This window comes from Mercenaria mercenaria, chromosome 12, assembly GCF_021730395.1.
Source record: "Mercenaria mercenaria strain notata chromosome 12, MADL_Memer_1, whole genome shotgun sequence".
NCBI classification, from domain to species: Eukaryota; Metazoa; Mollusca; class Bivalvia; order Venerida; family Veneridae; genus Mercenaria; species Mercenaria mercenaria.
Window position 1 is genome coordinate 65,742,459 of NC_069372.1, and position 20,785 is coordinate 65,763,243.

Here is a 20,785-nt window from a genome sequence, read left to right on the forward strand (position 1 = left end):
GCAGACAGGATACGCATTTTATTTGATAAAATAGATGAAGCGGCAGAAACTGACTACATGTTCTTTTGAAAGTTGTTGCTTAGAAAACGATGAAATAAACCAAGCTGCTCACGCACTGAGTTACATGACGATAAAAAGGTACACATGCTAAGTTTCATGACATATTTGTTATATTAGAAAAAGTTGAAGCTCCCAAAGCTCTCTAAAACATGACAAAAACTAAAAGAGAAGTTTTCTAGTAGATCCCTTTTGTTAAATAATTAGTTTTCTATCTCTAATAAGGGTAACAAACAGCCATATTCTGTCATAACCCGTTAAGTAAGAGTTCATACAAAGTGGGTTACAGAGAACTCTCTTCCGACACAATCCATAGGTTCCCTAATGGATTTTCATCTTTGATTTATTCAATGGACTACAGTATTCATGATTTTATTTGTTGTCACATTTTATTTTATGATGATATTCTCTTATCATAAACTTGTCTGCAGATATCTATTGATGTACGCGCGTTTTCTTTCAAGATATCCGCTATTTTGAAAATTTAAATGTTTCTTTGAATATTCTTTCTAACAAACCTTATGCCGAAAATAAATGCTAAATCATCAAAATATGGCTAATAATGTACAGTTAAACCAAACATATTCTGCTTGTATAATTTGATGTAATTTACGTAATTGGGTAGGGGTTGGTAATTTAAAATATTTAAAAGGTTCAGTCTACTGATTGATATATAGAATTTATAATGATAAGCTACAACTGAAACGAAAGTTTTCAACATAGCGCGATGTATTTTCTGGGAAGTATACACATGTACATTAAAACAAAACGAGTGGTGTAAATATGTCAACGTGTAAAAATGAAAAAGATTTGTAAGTGACAATTATGCTTATATAATAATCACCATGTATTGATAGTGTCCTGTGAGACTTGAAATAACTATAACATTGAACTGGATATTATATTTATAAAGTACCCATATTTTTTCAATTTTAATTCATTTGAAAAATGCTTAAGCAGTGGACGAAGAAAATGCCCTATGAAATGAAAACAAGTGCGGTGACCTGTGATGTTTCTGCTGTTGTAATATTTAGGTATGTATTAGAAACTAATGTTCTTCAAGCTCACAGAGTAGTTTTATATCTTTATTTACGTCTCATTCTTGCATATAACATATAATTACAGTGAACAATTACAAACAAACTATTGCAAGACCATTCTATTAAAGAATTATAAGAGACTGCAAATGTAATATAATTTCTGTACATATCATATAAAATATTCAAATAAGTTACAGTTAAGATTCATGAATAACAAGAGCTGTCCGTAAGACAGCACACTCGACTTTTCTCAGTGCTTGCCTCTGAATAAGAGCTTTGCCAGTAAAAGGGGCATAAATATCTCAAATTTCTAATCAGAACTATGGGAATTATTTCTTATGGTGTAACCTTTAATAGTAAACAAGTACATGTATTTAATTTTCAAGTCAATAGCTTTGATAGCAACAGAGATCTTGGACATTATGTAAGAGGTAAAGAAAAAACTAAGTTAAAAAGGGGCATAACTCTGTGAACACTGAAATCATAGTTGTGGGGATTGTTTCTCCTTGGGTAGGTTTTGATAGTAGAAAAATATATGAAGTTCTAAGTCAAAAGCTTTGATAGCAACATACTTGACTTTATAAAAAACTTAAAAAGGGGCATAAATCTTTCAAACTTCAAATCATAACTATGAGGATTGTCTCTCCTGGTGCATACTGTGATAGATAATAACTATATAATTGTAAATTCTAAGTCAATAGTTTTGATAGTAACAGAGATATTTATCAAAATCTTTAACCAACGGCAGCGCCAACACTGGTGTGAGTGCAATAGCTCTACATTTTCTTCGAAGAGTCGAGCTAAAAACTATGTGTAAAAACCGAGAAGCTGGCATTAATCTGGGCCTTTCACAGCCTAAAAACTGCCATAAATCGATTCAGTTACCTAAAAAACTGATAGGCCAAAACAATACTAATGTGTATCTGGTAAAAACCGGTTTAAAAAATCAAGTATTATAACAGGTCAGATCTGTTGTAAACTGATTAATACCAGCCTCTCGTTAAAACATACTTTTACAACATTTAATCTTGTAAGATTGCAATAGAGTATGAAAAAAATCTTAACTGTAAATTTTTTAAGGGTTTTACTAATAAATTTGAAAACCGTAATAAGGCTTGGTGTTTTATTTGATCTTATTTCAGACTATACTTTATTACCAAGTGTTAAAACCCTACGGGTAGTTACTACCCTATCGAAATATCTGTCCCTTTCATTTATGGCATGTGAAACTTTAGGCGTAAAAAACAATTGTCAGTTTTTGGTATCCCGACCTACCCTAAATGTTTGGCCCGACCCTAAATGTTATTTTATGGCCTCGGAGATTTATTTTTCAACTTTTTAACAAAAACTTGCTAAACTGCACTTTTTATGCTTTAAACATGGTCAGTGATGGTAGAAATCAACTTAATAATGCTCTAAAGGCATAACCCCCTTATTTGTATTCATTTTTTGACATAAAAATAATTTCCGAAAAGTCTCACTTAACAAAAAGACAAAGAATGTTTTAGGCCTTAGTGAACTTGAGGGTTGCTCCTTAAATGCACCCTACAGGATCAGCTTGGGGTATCCCTGCAGATAGAACGGTTACATATGCAAAAATGCCAATTTGTCGTTGAAGAACCCATTCTTAAGTTACTTTATGTACTAATTAAAGATTTGAATCCCCAGTGCAGCTACAGCCGTGGAAAATGAAAATAACTACTGTATAACATAAAGCGTACCATCGCAGACAAATAAACATGTTTTCCTATTAATCATTTCTACAAAGTGTATTTTATTTTCCGATAATACATACACAGGTTGCCAAGGTTATGAGTTTAATAAGCAGGAAAATAAATGAAAAACGAACAAAATGATATCAAATCTCATAAAAGCTCCTAGCGTCTAAATTCACTTTAACCCATTTACCACATTTAATGTTGATACTACATTTTAAGAATCAACAAATAATAATTTACTCATACTGCAGATGAAACTGCTGAATATTTGGTTAAACTATTAGCGGTATAAAAATGTACCCTAAAACAGACAATAATATTCAGTTTGCCTCAGTATGCGATACTAAATAATCGGTTTCAAGTAGATTCAAATAAATCCTAGTTTCGGTTTCGGATTAAAATACGCAGTACACAGCAAAATGGCGTCTGGGCGAGATATGTCGAGTTCTGTTCTTGGATCTTCTGACGTCATTCACGATTTTTCTTGTACACCTTGTTTTGAAGATGGAAAAAATATGGAGGCTATTAATTTCTGTGTTAACTGTCAAACATACTTTTGTGAATCTTGTGTTGGAATGCATAACAAATTGTTAAAATCTCACAGTGTTCTTCATCAAGCCGCCATGAAAGCAGGATCTCGAACCCAATCGAAAACGACTGCGATATTACCGACGGGCGACTGCGATGACCATCCGGGAAACGTGATCCAGATGTACTGTGGGGATCATGATTTAGTTTGCTGTACTGTGTGCATCGCTGTTGATCATAGGTAAGGATTTTTAAATAAATTCATTTGACATACTGTATATATACCTTTCAGATTAGGGGAGGAGAGGGCGTACAAGGGTTAGTCTCAATTTTTCGTATGTCTGCCTCTGTCTCTCTAGTTAGGATTAAAACTGAGGTGGAAATCGGCGCGATTTAAACTTCATGATTTATAGTTTTACATGCACATTTTCCCTAGTGCAGTTATTTTTCACTAGGAAAACATACACAATGATTTAAAATCGTCCAAAGATAACAGAAGCTAAAAAATGGCATGTTAAGGCATCGCCTACAGTGGCAGCCATTTGACCCAAAATGTTACGTGCAAATTTTCATAAAAATGAAAGATGACTAAGTGGTAACTATAAAGTCAATAAATTTGTCATAATTATGTTTTAAATATCTATGTGAACATATGCAAGTAGAAGGATGTGCATTTCACTACCTGTATTATGCCTTTATTCGATATTTTTTATGACAAAATTTTGCAATTTTATCTGTAGTCAAACTCGATATATATTCAATACATTTCAAAGATAATTACAGCCAATTGTAAAGCAGACCGTGAAGAATAAAGTCTTCAGAAATTATTTTGAAATTTTACCTGATTACTGAATAATACACCAAAGTCCCAACACCATCAATTTATCCAATTTGTGTTATCTGTTCACACATAATTTACATGTATATAAACAGGTGATATTATAGGATTATGTATAGGTTTACCTGGCTACCTGTGGTCAGTAATGCATGTACAAACAACATTTTAAATTAAATTTACATGGGGTTGTCTTTTTGTGTCTAATGCAATAACCAGGAACAATTTCCACACAAATCCATAAGAGTTTGCAGTATATATATTGTACTATGAAATTAACTAAATTTTGTCTTTGTAATATTTTTTATATTGGAGTTCTACTGCACATAAAATTTCAATATTTTGGGGTAAATTTTCGGTCTAAACGAGACTCAAATATTTTACAAGCGGCATATGTACTATAAATCATCATATGCTTCTTATGTTGATGATAATTTGACCAGCTGTTAAGGCTTTAGTGCAATTTTCAAGAGAAAAATACTCGGCCTGAAAATATGAACTGATACTGAGTTGTGACTGTGGCGATGCCTTAAACCTACCATGACACCTTCCATATACATATTGAAAATTTGAAATGTCTAAGCGGAAAACACACTGACATAGATCTACATGGAGTTTAAAAGTGTTTTGCCTACAAAATGGAGGTTTTCTCATTTGTTAGGACATAAAATGATTGTATTATATAATGATTGTATTGAGAATGAGCTTTCCGGACGACACCCTAGAATTACGCCCTTTTATGAATTATACATTTTTTGAAACTACACGCCAAGGGGCATAATTCTGTAAAACAGATTTGTTACGAACTGCTGTGTTGACGAAATTCACCAATAATAAAAGGGCGTAAGTGAAAGGTTTGCAGAATCATAGTAATAGAAGGGCGTATCTGCACTTAATTGTTGTACCAGAAAAGTCCACTTACGCCCTTAGAATTAGAAGGGCGTATCTGTCATAGACAGTTTTTTTCGTTTTGCCGAAACCTATGATTTTCCACTTACGCCGTCCTAATTCAGAGGCGTAACTTTAGTGTGAATAAATGGGGTTAAATATGTATTTGAAGCCTCCAAAATTAGTGACGCGATTTGTGTCACTAGTTATATATACACATGGTCGAGAGGGCTAAGACGCTTTCCTACGGAGGTGAAGGCCCCTGGTTCGAATCCTGGCTACGCCCATTGCGGTGTGTCCATGGGCAAGGCACTTTATCACGATTGCCTCAGTCGACCCAGCTGTAAATGGGTACCAGCAAATTGCTGGGGGTAAGGTATAAATGGTTTTAACTGTCTAAAATAGGGTCGTTCAAAAGCTCTACAGAGCTTATGTTAATTGTTTCACAAAGCGACGGTAAATAAAATTTACCTTTACATAGAAGGAAAACTTTCCGCATTGTTTTGAGTATTTGAAGAGATATTGACTGTGCAAAACTTATCACAATATCGCGACTCGTTTACATTTAGTTAGACTAAACACCCGTATACTATACTGTAAGACCATAAGCGTTGGTAAATTGACATCTATATGAAAGGACATTTATAACATGCATGGTAGTACTGTATCTACAAGAAAAAGGGGTAAAATTATGTGGAAAATCAGGAATTTATTTGTAAACATTGCATTTAAGATCAGACCTTTATAAAACGTTTAGGTATTCATAGTTGTCTCACTATGGAGACAATGCTTATGAAGAAAAAAGCCTTGTGCCGTAGCACTGGTGTATCTTTTTTGTGAAACATAAAGTAAACCCTCTCTTACCGATCCAAAAAAGTCAAACATTGCAGCATTGCACTGTACATCCTCCCCCGTGATTTTCACATCAATAAGGTTGTAACCGTTGTATATCATTAAATATAAAGATGGCAGAATGGTTTAGGACAACTTAAACCTAGTAAAGTTAGTTTAGTTTTTTTATTACTTTTATTCAATTATATATGTTATAAAAGTCATACAGCAGTTTGTAGATTAATAATTGTTGTATTGCTGTGAAATTCATTAAACCATTTTGAGTGTGCTGTATGCATGCAAAATATGCCATATAAATGGAATATTCTACTTCTGCTGCTGTTGCCGCTGCTGCTGCTGCTACTACTACTGCTACTGAGGATGCTTACGGCGTTGATGATTACGGTGTTGTTCTTTTTTATAATGATGATGATTATAATGATGATTATGATGATGAAAACGAATATCTATCACAGAGAGAATAATTATAAGACAGTAAAACATATTTTCAGTTCTATTATTTATGTGATAAATTTTCTTTATTTAGGGCATGTAAGGGCGTAGACTTTATACCGAAAGTGGCAGAAGGAATCATGAAAGGTCAAGAACAGGTTGAAACAAAAGCTTCACTAGATGCTGTCTATAAAGATCTCCAACAACTCAAAGCGGAGAAATCCAAGGAACTATCCGAGTTAAAAGAGTCACAAGAAGACATACTCAATGAGATTATACAGTTTAAAGACCGAGTTCTAGCCAGAATAGACGAACTGGAGAGAAAAGCTGTAACAGAGGTATGTGCGAAGTATAAAGAAATCTCTGGTCAAATAAACAGCGAATTAAATTCGCTTGACGAGTGTCTGAAAACTACTGCTGAACAGAAAAAGACACTTGACGAAATCGGTGGAGATAATGAAGTACAGCTGTTTGTAAATGTCAAACAAAGTCAGAAAGTGAAAAGAAAGGGTGAAAACTTGATTGAGGAATTGAAACATACAGATCCTAGAACAATTTCTTTTGAGTTTGATAATCATTTTGAATCCATTGTTAAAGATATAGAATCCTTTGGTGCAGTGTCCGCAAATCATCCATACACCGCGTCCTTAATTGGAGAGTATACTTGTAAGACAAATACATGTAGTTCTCAAGGTTCAATTTTCGACTGTTGTGTGTTAGACAATGGTCATGTTCTTCTTACTGACTATAGCAATGAAAAGTTAAAACGACTTGACTCGGCGTACAATCTAAAAGACTGGTGTCACATAGACAGACCATTTGGTGTATGTCAGACTGGACCAAATGATGTAGCTGTGTCTTCATGGGATGGTAAGAAGATTTGCCTTGTAAGCATTGGCAGTAATATGACTTTGAAAGGATCATTCAGTGTTGGTGAGCATTGTAGGGGAATTGTTCATCACAAAGGTGAGCTTTTCATTGCATGCGGAATTTACCGAGGTGGTGGAAATACGGTAAAGGTGTATGACTTGTCTGGCCGGCTTCTACGTAATTTGCAGTGCAATGTTGTCTCCATAATGCATATGTCAATGAAGTATGATGGTTCAGATATTGTTTTAGCTGAGAGTAACAAAGGCTTGGTTAAATTGAACAGACAAGGTGAGAAGACATCAGAATGCTCCGATCCTTGTTTAAAAACTGTATCTGGTGTATGTTACAGTACATCTGGGGATTTGTTCGTGTGTTGCAAGGACTCGAACAATGTTGTCCAGTTTGACAAAGACGGGAACATGATAAAAGAGATCCTGACAGAAACTGACGGAATAAAATCCCCAGCATCGGTTACATTTGTTGATGCTCCCGAACGATTGATACTTACATTCTGGTCATCAAACACTATAAAAGTGTATAAATTATCATAGAAGGGCGCTAAACTTCGTACTGTGTTGTCTGATGTATGTAATTCCCATGGGTCCCACATTTATATAACCGATTATTATTCAAGTAATTTTGAAATTGATCAATTGCATTTAATTTTTAGAAATGACCGTTTTCGAAGTTCCTGGAATATGAATAGCGTATCCATGAATCGCACACAAATTGATGTTTAATTTGGAGATGATATTCTTCCGTCCATTTCGCATTACATTCATACTTAAATATGTGGCTTCTTTCCGTGCATAATACAAAGTCATATCCGATCTTGACAATCTCATGATGAACAGTCGGAACGACCTGCCCACATTAAATGGTATTTCGCCTTCCGACAAGGTTCTTGATCCCAGTTTGAATTATCATCATTAAATCCAATAATCATGTCGATTTGATGTTGAACTTTATCATTCAAAATAATCAGGTTTAGCTGTGACTGAATGTTGTTTTCGAAATCTTGGTTGTCGGCTTTGACACAATTTTATTGAGCGGTGTTGTTTATGTTTTTATAAATGACTTAAGGTCTCGTGGAACGAGTTGTCCTTAATATTATTGCAACGAAATTTATACACAATATATAGTGGATGTAAATATTGTATTGGCGGTTTTAAAAGGGGGAAACATGTTTTGCTTTGTTGATCGCTGAATCTTGCAATTTATTTTCTATCCATATATTTACTGGTATTGAACGAAGCAGTTTCTGTCATAAAATAAAGGGGTTTTAAATGTATTTTTTCTAGAACGTTAAAGATCTATAAGTCTCCCAAAGAAATTACCTTAGCTCTTCTGGTTTATGAAAACGTAAATATCAAAAGTGTCTAGCGCACGTGATAACACGCAGAGGGGTTCCAAAAGGGGTGTATAAATTGCGCCAGCTGAATCGGTCGACAACTAAAGCAGTTTCGGTCATCGATATTTGTTTGAAAATTTATGTACATTTTGACAATACATACAACTCGAAAAGCACCATCTATACTTTTCCTAACCTTTCTGGTTGAATTAAATAATACACTGTATGTATACCAGTTACCTCCCTTGAATAAGAAAATAATGCTGTGGTTCGCTTAGATGTTGACATTTCATCAATATTTTATATTTGTTTTTGCTTTCTTTATTGTAAAAATCGAAACTTTTACAGCCGATGCGCAAAAACGAGTCATTTTTGTCATTATTATGTCTTTTTTTGGGGGGTAACTCCTCTCGTTTTGACCGCTGTAGGACCACATTCGAACCAGATCGCAATTTCAAATGCGATCCATATGTAACAGGTGTTACAAATGAGATCGCATATGTAACAGAAATCAAGCACATATGTAACAAATTTTGAGACGAATGTGATCGATGCCGATTTTTGATGTGACATCTGATCACATTTGTCACATGTCATTTTCGATCGGAAAAATGAACAAAAAAGTGCCTTTTTACATCAACACATTTGTAACATGTTTTAGCTCACTAGTAGGAAGTGACAAAGTAGGGTATTGTGATCACCCTTTGTACGTCGTCCGTTGTCCGAGCGTCCGTCCGTTCACATTTTTCTTCTGAATACGCTAGAGACAACATTTATTATTTGATTTGGACAAAACTTGCACAGAACTTATATATAACTATGATATCTCGGTTCCTTTCGAAAACCAGCCATATCACCTTATTCGTCTTGGAGTTATGGTCCCTGAGATGGCAATAATTGATTTTAGCCTTGTGAACGCGATAGAGATCATATGTTTTAGTTCCAATTATAATCGTACGAAATACATCAACGTTGAACTAAGTACCGTGACCTTGACCCTTGCCCTGGGGACTTGGTTTATGATCACTACAGATTGTCAATATATGGTGGTTTTTTGTACCGAAGTATTTGGAAACCTGACTTAAGCGAGTTATTATCCGGACACAAACATATATTTTACAACAAAATAACAAAACAAATCTAAGTTCAATGGGGAGCTGTGACCTTGATCTTGGATATAGCAACATGAGTCATGATCGAAATACACCTTCTATCCATGCTGATCATTTGTACCAAATAATTTGTAAGTCTGACTATGCATGGGCAAGTTATACCAAGGTCAAGAACCAATAAATAGCTGCACGAACGCACAAACTCCGCTATTTCACGGCGGGATTATAATAAAAGAAAGCCTATTACCTCACAGGTGGGCTCAGTGGGGTGAGGATAATTACAAAATAAGGTGTATTTTCTTAAAATCTCATAGACATTAGTTCGCAGCACAAGGTCGGACCCTCCTAGACTTAAGGCTAACGACTCCGTCCATGACAAGTTGCATATAATTTGTTCCAGCACATGGCAACTTCCGGTTTGTCACTCAACTTGAAACAGCTCTGGATGACGAAAGATAGCTACAAATGTATGTCGCCACCGGGTTCGAACCAGTGACCTGAGCAAGGTAACAGTAGAAGTAGCTGAAGATGTAATTATATTATAGTGGTATTGGCAGTGGATGCAGAAATGATAATAAAAGTTGAGCCACGTCACGGGAAAATTGGCATTCGGACATTTTCGTGAAATTCCGGAAAGTGTATATTTAGACTGACCTGTGCATTTATTATCTGGATTAGAGTCAGAAAATTTCATATTCAGGTAGAATAAGCCTTCTTTGAAATAACAGCGAATGGTGTGGGCCCTGATCAGACTGCGCGGACTGGGCCCACGCTGGTCGCAAAGCCTCGAAGATTCCCGAAGGCCCATTTTCTCATGATGCGGCTGAAATAATTTTATGACGTCATTGATGTCGACGACGACGACGACGACGCTAACTTCTGATAGTCCTTATGGCAGTCATTTAATGATGTTGCGATGACAACCAACTGATTGAACATTTGCAGTATAAAACTCAACATGGTACATATGTGCTTCTCATGTCAACCCCCATGTCGGACAAACACATTCGTAACACATTTTACCTGTTACGAATGTGATCGCATACGTACGAAATCTGTTACAAATGCGATCTGTTGCGAATGTGGTCCTAACAGACCGTCAAGGGGAGAAATTTTCAACTTAATTGGGGACGAAGGGAGTTATCTTTTGCGCATGCGCATTAGCTGCATGTGCGATATGTAAACAAAACACTTGTGTAATGAACAATTCGAGTTTTCTCGGGAAAGTTTTACCTTTTGTTGCACAAACTTCACAGAGCTCTGGTTTGCAGGGTAGCGTTATGAAAACAATCGCGACTTCATTGTGAAGATCTTCACGAGACGTAAAGTGACGCGTTATCCGATACTACTAGCTTCGATACCAGTAGTACCTTACAGACTTTCTTTCGAAAAATATCGTCCGTTATTTTTATTTGTTATGCAGATAATGAAATGGTTCGTTAAATGTTGACAGCAGCATTGTAAAATTCCATAATCGTCTAGTATACTATACCACAGCAGATCCTTCCGAGAGAACTCTTAAGGTGACTGCCGCTAGTTTTTGATTTAATGTTAAATATCAAGGTAATATTGGTTGAATGTGATTGAATTTATATGTATTTGTAACATATGTATCTGTATTTTCAAATTTCATACTGTAGGGTAGTGATTATTAATTTTACTCCATTTCATTTAAGTTAGTATTTGTTTTAATTTTATTGTAATATCATCTATACCTGTGTTTTGTTTAGCAGCCACCATTATCCTGCTATTAGCTATGTATAAATATAGGAATAAAATAAAATAAAATATTAAAGTAGATACCTGTATAGAATCTTGTTAAATGTGTTAACCTGAAGCACGCATTAACAACACGTAGAAAATACAGCGTTTGTATTGGAGATTTGTTCTGTTTTTGTTGGGTTTAATGTCATGCCGACACAATTATAGGTCATATATGCGACTTTCCAGCTTGGAAGGTGGAGGAAGACCCCAGGTGCCACTTCGTGTATTATTTCATCATGAGCGGGGCAACTGGATAGATCTATCGACCTATCCTAAGTAAGCTGGATGACTTCCTCACATGAAGAATTCAATGCCCCGAGTGAGGCTCGAACCCACAGAGTCTAGTGATTTGAAGTCAGCGATCTTTTAACCACTTGGCTACGGAGCCCTCCCAACCATACCCCTTGTATCGGAGTAGTACATGTGTGGCATTGGATGCGTTTATTATAGAAATAGCTTATTTGTCTCCACACATATAGAAGCAAAGGTTTTAAAGTGAATCATGTATACATCATAAATATCACTCTAAACAAGATGTCTCAAATTTATTCCAATGAAAACCTCACTTAATTCAGTCTATGAACTTCTTGTGGATGATAGTTGCTTCCAATTTCTTGCTTGCTGATTAAAACTATTTTTAGAAACATTGTCTTTCATAGAAACCAAATGGAAACACAATAAGAGATTTCAGTCTTATTCGTATTAAGTGCCGGTGGCCCAGTATAACCTTTCCGTCAACATAACAAATTTATATAACATAGTTTTGTTAATTGGAAAATCAACCAGTTGTGTATTTGTTTTAGACTAAATTTAGCGAAAGTGCAGTTAACGGTTTCAAAGAATGTTTATTACTATGGTATGTCATGTTTATGATAGTTCTGCACGTTTGATTAACCAGAAGTGACGGCGTTACATGTATGTCATTTATCCGGAAAAACTAGAAAAATGCCCGGTAACCGTAATATGGCTAGCAGAAGTATTGCCGAAAATCTGTTATGTCCCGTGTAATTAACTTTAAACTGTCAGCGCTGCTGTCTTTCTTTAGGTGAATTTTAACAATAAATAGAGTTTGATGTAAAGTCAACAGAAACAGAGATACTAGTAGAATCTAGGTAGCGTGACGTCATGACAGTGTGAAGTTATGACGCAATACTTGTGGTGTTGAACGGGTAAAATGGATTTAATGTTTAAAGCCATTGAAACACGGGTGGTAAACGCGCAATCCAATTCCCACTGGGAATACGCTAAAAATGGGTTGCGCGGCTTCCGGTGCTGGTGTTGCGCATCAGTATATACAAAATTGAGGTAGGTGGGTTTTAGTTTTTGTAAATAATGACACATTTACGAGTGTTTTCGAAAAAAAGCAAAATGCAATTCGACACAAAAATGAATAAAGATCATATGTGTGAAATACCAACTTATTAATTTAAGAATCATCTCTGTTATCACGAAAACTCTGCTGGCTCGAACTGTCAAAAAAGCATGGAATCATGAAAAATGCAAGTTTTCTAACTCTTGTGCCTTCTTTCTGGAAATGTGACGCTTATAATAATCAAACACGTGTAAGACAGTCATGAATATTACATACACTTGAATGAAATTTTGCTTTTGGGGGAAATATTGGCAAAAAATAATCGGGAATGGGGTTGCGCCCCGGGAATGGAGTTGCGCGTATACATTATATACATTATGAAGTATACCAGCAACTCCATTCCCTGTGCGCAACCCCATTTCCGATACTTTTTTGTCAGTAATGTCCATGTAAGCAGGATTTGAAGCAAATAATTTTGATATTCGTTACTTTATAACAGCTGAGTTATCATAAAAAGCATCAGATGTCTTAAGATTAGGCATATGAGGTCAGAAACTTCCATTTTTGTTGATTTCATACTTTTTTCAAGCTTCGTGTCGCCTGAGTTTTTGTGATAATAGAGCCGAATCATAAATTACAAACCAGATATTTTACAAATATGATGTAATATCATATTTGTGTCGAATAGCATTTTGCTTTTTTCGAGAAAATATATCCTTGTCTCATACTAAGCAAAATCATAACTTCACATACCTCAATTTCGTCTTTTTTCACGCGCAACACCAGCACCGGACGTTGCGCAACCCATTTTAAGCGTATTCCCAGCGGGAATTGGATTGCGCGTTTACCACCCGTGTGAAAGTCATAAAATAAAAACTACATGTTAAGTCGAAATATATTTCGTTCATGAACACCTACACAGTAAGTTAACTTTTCACTTATGACTGTGCCACTCGTGAAAATATTGCATGTGGAGTGGTGTGTCCTCTTAGTCTATGAAATATATTTTGATGCAACATTAAAACAAACAAATATCCTCTATATTATGTAAAGGAGAATGATTTAATTCCTTGTCTGAAACCTATTCAACATCATTGGTCACGTCAATTTTGTACATTGTACTAGAACTGGTAATGTTTCAACTATCCTTGCATAACGTTGTTATTAGATTTATGTAAATTCTAATGCAATATCGAAAAATATTGATTAAATAAAATGCACTTGTTCATTGTAGATCAATTTTCTGTATTTTAACAGCTTCTATATTTTTATTGCTTTTCCGAAACTAGCTACAAAATTGATAGCAGTTTTCTAGTGCGTGCCGTTTTACGCCAAAAAGATGTTTATCTCTTAATTAGATGTAATTAACAGTGGACAGATGCACATGTGTTTCATAATGAATGGGGAATCGACAACTAATAATTACCACCTGTGTTCATTTGGGCCAACATTTTAGGTTTTTTTTTATGCCCCCGAAGGGAGGCATATAGTTTTTGAACCGTCTGTCCGTCTGTCGGTCTGTCCGCAATTTTCGTGTCCGGTCCATATCTTTGTCATCCATGGATGGATTTTCAAATAACTTGGCATGAATGTGTACCACAGTAAGACGACGTGTCGCGCGCAAGACCCAGGTCCGTAGCTCAAAAGTCAAGGTCACGCTTAGACGTTAAAGTTCATATTTCATGATAGTGCAATGATGGGCATGTCCGGTCCATATCTTTGTCATTCATGCATGGATTTTAAAATAACTACGCGTGAATGTGTGGCACAGTAAGACGACGTGGCGCGCGCAAGACCCAGGTCCGTAGGTCAAAGGCCAAGGAGGCACTTGGACTTTAAAGGTCATATTTCATGAAAGTGCATTGATGGGCGTGACCTGTCCATATGTTTGTCATTCATTCACAATCACTCTAACATCGGCCATAACTATTCATTCAAAGTGCCATCGGGGGCATGTGTCATCATGTGGAGACAGCTCTTGTTTTTTCATGTTTTACCCTTTATTAAAAATAATAAGTAACAAGGAAAGAAAATAATTCTCAAATTAAACTATATAATATAATTACGTATTGTCCGTAAGTATTGACCTGACACTCATGAATATTCCGTATGTTTTCGTAAATAAATTTTCGGTGTCCGAACCTAAACAACGATGTAACTATTGAAATGCTAATTATATACCACCATGTATCATGCGGACAAAGCGTTTTGCCACTAACCGCAGGGTAGTGTGTTCGAGTCATCTGTCTGACAATTTTTTAATATATATATTTTTTTTCTGTAAAAGACGGAAAACGTGTCACACTTATCATGATTTATCAACGAAAAACTCTACTATGGTGACCATTCTTCTACGTACTTAAAACCGTTCTACAAAATGTCGTTTAAAATCTTCAGGACCGGGTAAACATTCATAAAATAATTTAACTATAGATACAAAAATACAAGCACAAGGAATTATATTTTATATTTCATCGTAAAAAGCATTAAAACAGCAAATTCTAATGTGTGTCCATAACATAAAGTTTGTAAGTATTTAAGTTTTAAAGCAATTTGAAAAAGAAAATGAAAAACCCGCCAGTGAAATGACCACGAAAGAATTTAAAACAAGACTGAAATCACTAGGAATCACTACAAAAGTTACTCCGCAAAGCTACTGATGCTTATTGATAAGTGTGTGTTAAGATGATGCAAAGATAAGGACTCTGAAAATAAGGGGAATGGTGTTGGAGATGATATATTATAAACAGATGTGCAGATATTGTATATAATGTACCTAATTCAATATTATCAAATTTCATAAGAACTCTATGTTTTATCATAGCTGCATGCGTACATTTAAAACAGGGTATAGCCATTCATCCATACATCATACACATGTATATTTTCTTAAATACCAATACATGATAGTATTAAAAGATGTGCAATGAAATTATTGAATAGATTTGGTAAACTTGATAGATCTATCCGCTTGTCATTCAGTCTGAAGAATACATCAATTATTCAAAAAAAAATCTGATTTCTGATCTGATAATAAATACTATCACAAAACATATCACTATCTTGTATTGAAATGTTTTCCTCTCGTACAGTTTAAATACTTTTGTTGGATTAAAATTTCAGATCAGAAATCTATAAATCTATAAAACGAATAAATTTCTAATGAAACACTTGCGTATTAGGTGCGAAAAAGTATCCACTGTTTCGTTGCAAAGCACAGAAAATAAATTGCTAAAATATTTTGTTTAAAGAAAAACATCAGCCACAACATTCACATTCCGAATAAAGAATGCTATTTATTTATATTAATTGAATGTATATAGACAATCAAGCATGTAAGAGATGATGTCTTGTTACTTGATCACTGTTTGAGATAAGAGTTATCAAAGCGCTAAGGGGAGAAAACGCTAACAGCGAAACTGACTTAATCGTAGTATTTGCACACTTCCTTCCCCTGATAAGTGAGGAAAATTTCTCAGTATGTTTTGCACAAGCCAATATATATTAACTTCCGCCTATTGTTCATTATATCCTATATCAATTTCCGCCAATTGTGCAATGTATCAACTATGTTTACAAGTTATCAACTATGTTTACAAGTTATCAACTATGTTTACAAGTTCGCGGCATTTAAACCCAGTGGGACCGTTTCATCGCTTGAAAAGTATATCGAAACTATCGTGATCTGCGAGTTATGTATATCTTCTTTGATGCAGAAATAGTATTATTTTTCATTTATTTCTGAAAACGAAAGATTGAATTTCGGCTGCACGAAAAATGCATTATTGTTCTTCCTCTAATCTGGCATCAGTCGTTAGAGTCATTAAATGTTAAAGCACCTGGTCATAAAATCAATCCTCTCTGATATCACTTTCTGAAAAAAATTTACAATATCTCTTGCCTCTGTCTCTAACTTTTGTTGAGGTGAGCATCGAGAGAAAATGTTTTTTTCGGAGAAAATATCAGTGTCACTATGAAGAAATTAATATTATTACAGATTATTTGATCTCAACAGACTTTGTAAGTCTATTCCTTCTCCTATTTCTAAATGTAAACAAATGACGTTTTCAACCAATTAACACAAAATGCAAGTTTTTGTCATGATCTACATTCATCTAATCATTAAAGAAGTACAGATATTTCATTCGTGGCTAAGTCGCACGTGGAATATTTTATTTTCATACCATTCAATGAAAGTAAAACTTGAATATCCTCTATTTAGGTAAAAATGACGTTCATAATAAACTGTCACTGATTGTTGATTCAGATGGGAATATCCGGATAATCGAGGGTAACTCTTTTTGCGGTAACAAAGCTCTGCCGAGTTACGGCCAGAACAGTTACCCAAGAGCCGAAGATTCCCATCTGCATCTACAAACAGTGGACTATTATTTTTCGCATACCGTATTTCTACCAAATTATAGAATAAACAAAGCAAACCAACATACTTCTTTTGTAGCACTTTTCGTAAACAATAAATAACCAGTGTGGTCAATTATAGCACGAGAGTCATCTGGCATAGGGGTGCAAAATGGGGTTTTCATGTGTTGGCGAAAGTCCCGTAAACGCTAGTCCGGTGTGCAAGAATATAATAAGCGGTCACTGGTTGTTGTTGCAGTTGAGAAACCCGGTTTGAGGGTTACTGTTATGGCGGTAACGAGGCTCTGCCGAGTTACCGCCAAAACAGATATACCCGTGAGCCGGATATTCCCATCTGTGTCTGCACAATAATAAAGTTCCAGTTTAGCTTTATCGTTTGTAGTGTAAGGTTATGTAACTTATTTTGAATAGAGAAATATACTATAAGGAACGGAGAGAAACTATCAAGGTATTTGATTTTGTTTCGTATTTTACATCAATGCGCGGATTGTCATTAACAGCACGAGGGTCATCTGACGTGGCAATTTGCTGTCTTAAACGCAATCCTTGCTTTTACCGGCAACCAATGTTAATCATACAATGCTTGTTTGGAACTGTCAAATTTCCTCGTGTTAAAGACATATTTTGCACACATGTTTTGAATACGTTGCTTCTTACACACCTCACTTTTAGATACACCATACATTATGATATTGCAGTCACTTCGGATGTGAAATAACTAGAGACAAAACTAAAAGTTTTAGTAGCTGCTTTGGTTTAATATTTTAGGATGATCTTAATTCCAGGTAATTCAACATGGCTGTACGGCATTTGTGATTTACATGATCTTTAAATTTCAAGTTTTCATCAAGAAATGCACCAAGATATCTAATTGTGCTTTCGCGTTTGATATCATCACCAGCAATGTTATTCCAATGTCATTCTCATAAGAAATGAATTACTTCTTGACAAAATTACGACGCATTACAAAAGAATTCGTATATTCCATTGCAATTTTAGATTAATATTCTAGATATAAGGCATAAAGGTAATAATTCGCCGGATATGCCTCAGTGGTCCACTCGAATGTAGTCCATACAATTTTCCCGCCTAGTAAAGGTCATTTACATGTCAGAATTTAGCTTTATTGATGCGGAATTGTAAAGAGGAATGTCTGTGGGTGATTTTAAGCTACGTTATATGCTTCTTTACGTTGAGTAGAAGCTGTTTGGCAAAATGAAAGTGAAAGTAGTTATTTCCTGATGTCTATACCTACGCAATATTAGCGTTTTCATCACGTGTCTCAGTCACGTGACCAAGGTTCACGACATTATGTTCAACCCCATATTTTATTGGCATTTTTTGATTGCCTAAAAACAGACCTTCACGACAAGAGTAGTTTCGCAGGCATTGAAAGGCTTGAAATGCTGATAAAAGTTTGTTATAAATTGTTATTTTTACATAGAAAATAATGGCGGGGGCATTTGATACCTTCTAGTAATCATAATAGCACACAGTCGAAATTTTGGAACAGAAACATACTCAATGGGGCGACAGAAACTAACAACAGGTTATTTTGGACATTGCTTAGGAAACGTAGAAATAAATCAACATACTCATACACTGAATGTGTGGATAACGAAATATTTCATGATAAAACCATATTTCGACGTCCAAGCAATAACAATGATACACATGACAAGTCTAATGACAGAGTTTTTAAACTTAAAATGCAGATTGAACGCTTGGAAAAACGAAATTGTACTAATAATATGATAATATTTGATTTAGCCGAAAGTAGTGACGAATCTAATAAAATATCAAAATTTAAACAAACTTGAAAAAGTTATTGGAATATTTAGTAAGGTCGAGCTCAATGAGCCAGAAAGAATGAAATTATGTATGCAAAAGTTATTGGGTTGCCAAACGATGATATGCAGCAGTCCAAAATGGTTTATAGTAGTCGCTTTTGGAGATAAAGGGATACGTATTGAAATCATCTTTGCAACAAGATACCATTAGGGAACTGAAGAGCTGTGATAAGAGGTGGTGTTTCGTACACTTTACCTGACGCAGAATCTGGTAGTAATGAAAATGGCGTTTCATTTCATATGAGCTTGCCTCCTGAACATTCACATTTTCATGATACATGTTTTGAAGGTTTTCAATCTGGTATGGCAATATAACTGAAGAACAACTTAATTTATATTGGTATTATTGATAATAACGTGATTTTTGAAGAGTTAACAGTGAAATTAAAGTAAATTCACATGGCAGGAACTTACTAAGATTTTGCAAAAGCTGAGGTGTTTTTTTTTCTATACTGAATGGTAGACATAGGACAGATAGATATCGGTGATTATACACATACATTAACCAGTGCTTGTAACACTGTAGATAACTTTATAAGCACTGCTATACAGAACTATACTAAAATTGAAACTATGGTTTGTTACCTCGTCTGTCTAGAATAAAGAAACCGTTGTCAATGTCAGCAGAGTCTCAAAGACATGCTTAGGAGGAGATTTGTGGTATCGTACGTAAAACTGAATTGTTTAAGACCTACAGATTTAATGCGCTATCTTTACCACAATCTCTTCCATATGCGACAAATACCCAGTCCTTTCAGGAAACAATATCCATGCAATTCACGCCAATAAAGGTCGTTCGAGTTGGTGGCAATTTTATACAAACAAAGACAAAGAACTTTTTCCATTATCCAGTGTGGAAACAGGAACCACATCAACACGTGTCTTGCAAACACCAAATGGTTTGTCTATTTAACAAGAGCTCTTTTGCTTTTGTTTGTTACACTAGTGCCCAACTAAGATACATATATTTGATCATAGTTAAGGTATTTAGACTAGGAAATTATATGATTCAGATAACTATTGTGATATATTTGTTAAAGATTTACACTAACAATTATATCTTTAACTGAAAGCCATTAGAATACCAATTTGTAAAACTATTATACATCCTTTTGTCTTTTATGGTTGTCCATCTAAGATAAATTGAATGTTAATTAATTCGGGAGTTACACATTGTTTTAATTTAAATCTTGCCTTTTTGGTTTAGGTTGTTCTTTCCGTTATATTATATAAAATGCAAACTTTATTATTGTCGAAATATATACTGACAACAGGGCCGTAGCCAAGAACTGATTTTTCTAGGGTCAGCGTTCTAGTGTTGTGGGGTTGTGGCAGGATATTTCCTGGGTTGTTTTCCGTTATAATGCACTTCCTGCGTCTTCCTGATAACTGAAAGATACCACCAAGCCTTTCAAATCGACGAAACTGACTGCATTTCATATAATTGTCCATTGTCGATGCCCATCGGTAGATCAACAGTATATATCAAACTATTGCTTTGAATGCAAAATATATGCGTAACTTTGTAGTTTCACCAATAAAAAAAGAATTAAACGATTTCTACTTGCAGTCAAAATGTCAGCTATATTCGCTATAGACTTATTTCTGAACGTTTTGTTTTTTTCTTTCAATTTGTTTTCAAAAGTTATCAGTGGGGTACAAACAATAGTTTCTCTCCCCTTTCAAAACTGAACTTAGTGACTTCTTGGCTGCGTGAACGGTAGATCGTTTGTGCAATACTAGACCAACGTTACTAACAGTACCTTTTGTATGAACGCCGATGGATGATAATTTAG

The 20,785-nt window shown here is 35.0% G+C and overlaps 1 protein-coding gene across 1 annotated transcript; it reads left to right on the plus strand.

The window, feature by feature from the left end:
- The first annotated feature begins 3,150 nt into the window (after window positions 1–3,150).
- Window positions 3,151–11,473, plus strand: LOC123533913 (uncharacterized). Its single transcript, XM_045315893.2, has 2 exons — window positions 3,151–3,584; window positions 6,445–11,473. Exons 1-2 carry the CDS (start codon window positions 3,235–3,237, stop codon window positions 7,769–7,771), a joined length of 1,677 nt encoding a protein of 558 aa, XP_045171828.2. The 5' UTR covers window positions 3,151–3,234; the 3' UTR covers window positions 7,772–11,473.
- Window positions 11,474–20,785: the final 9,312 nt, after the last annotated feature.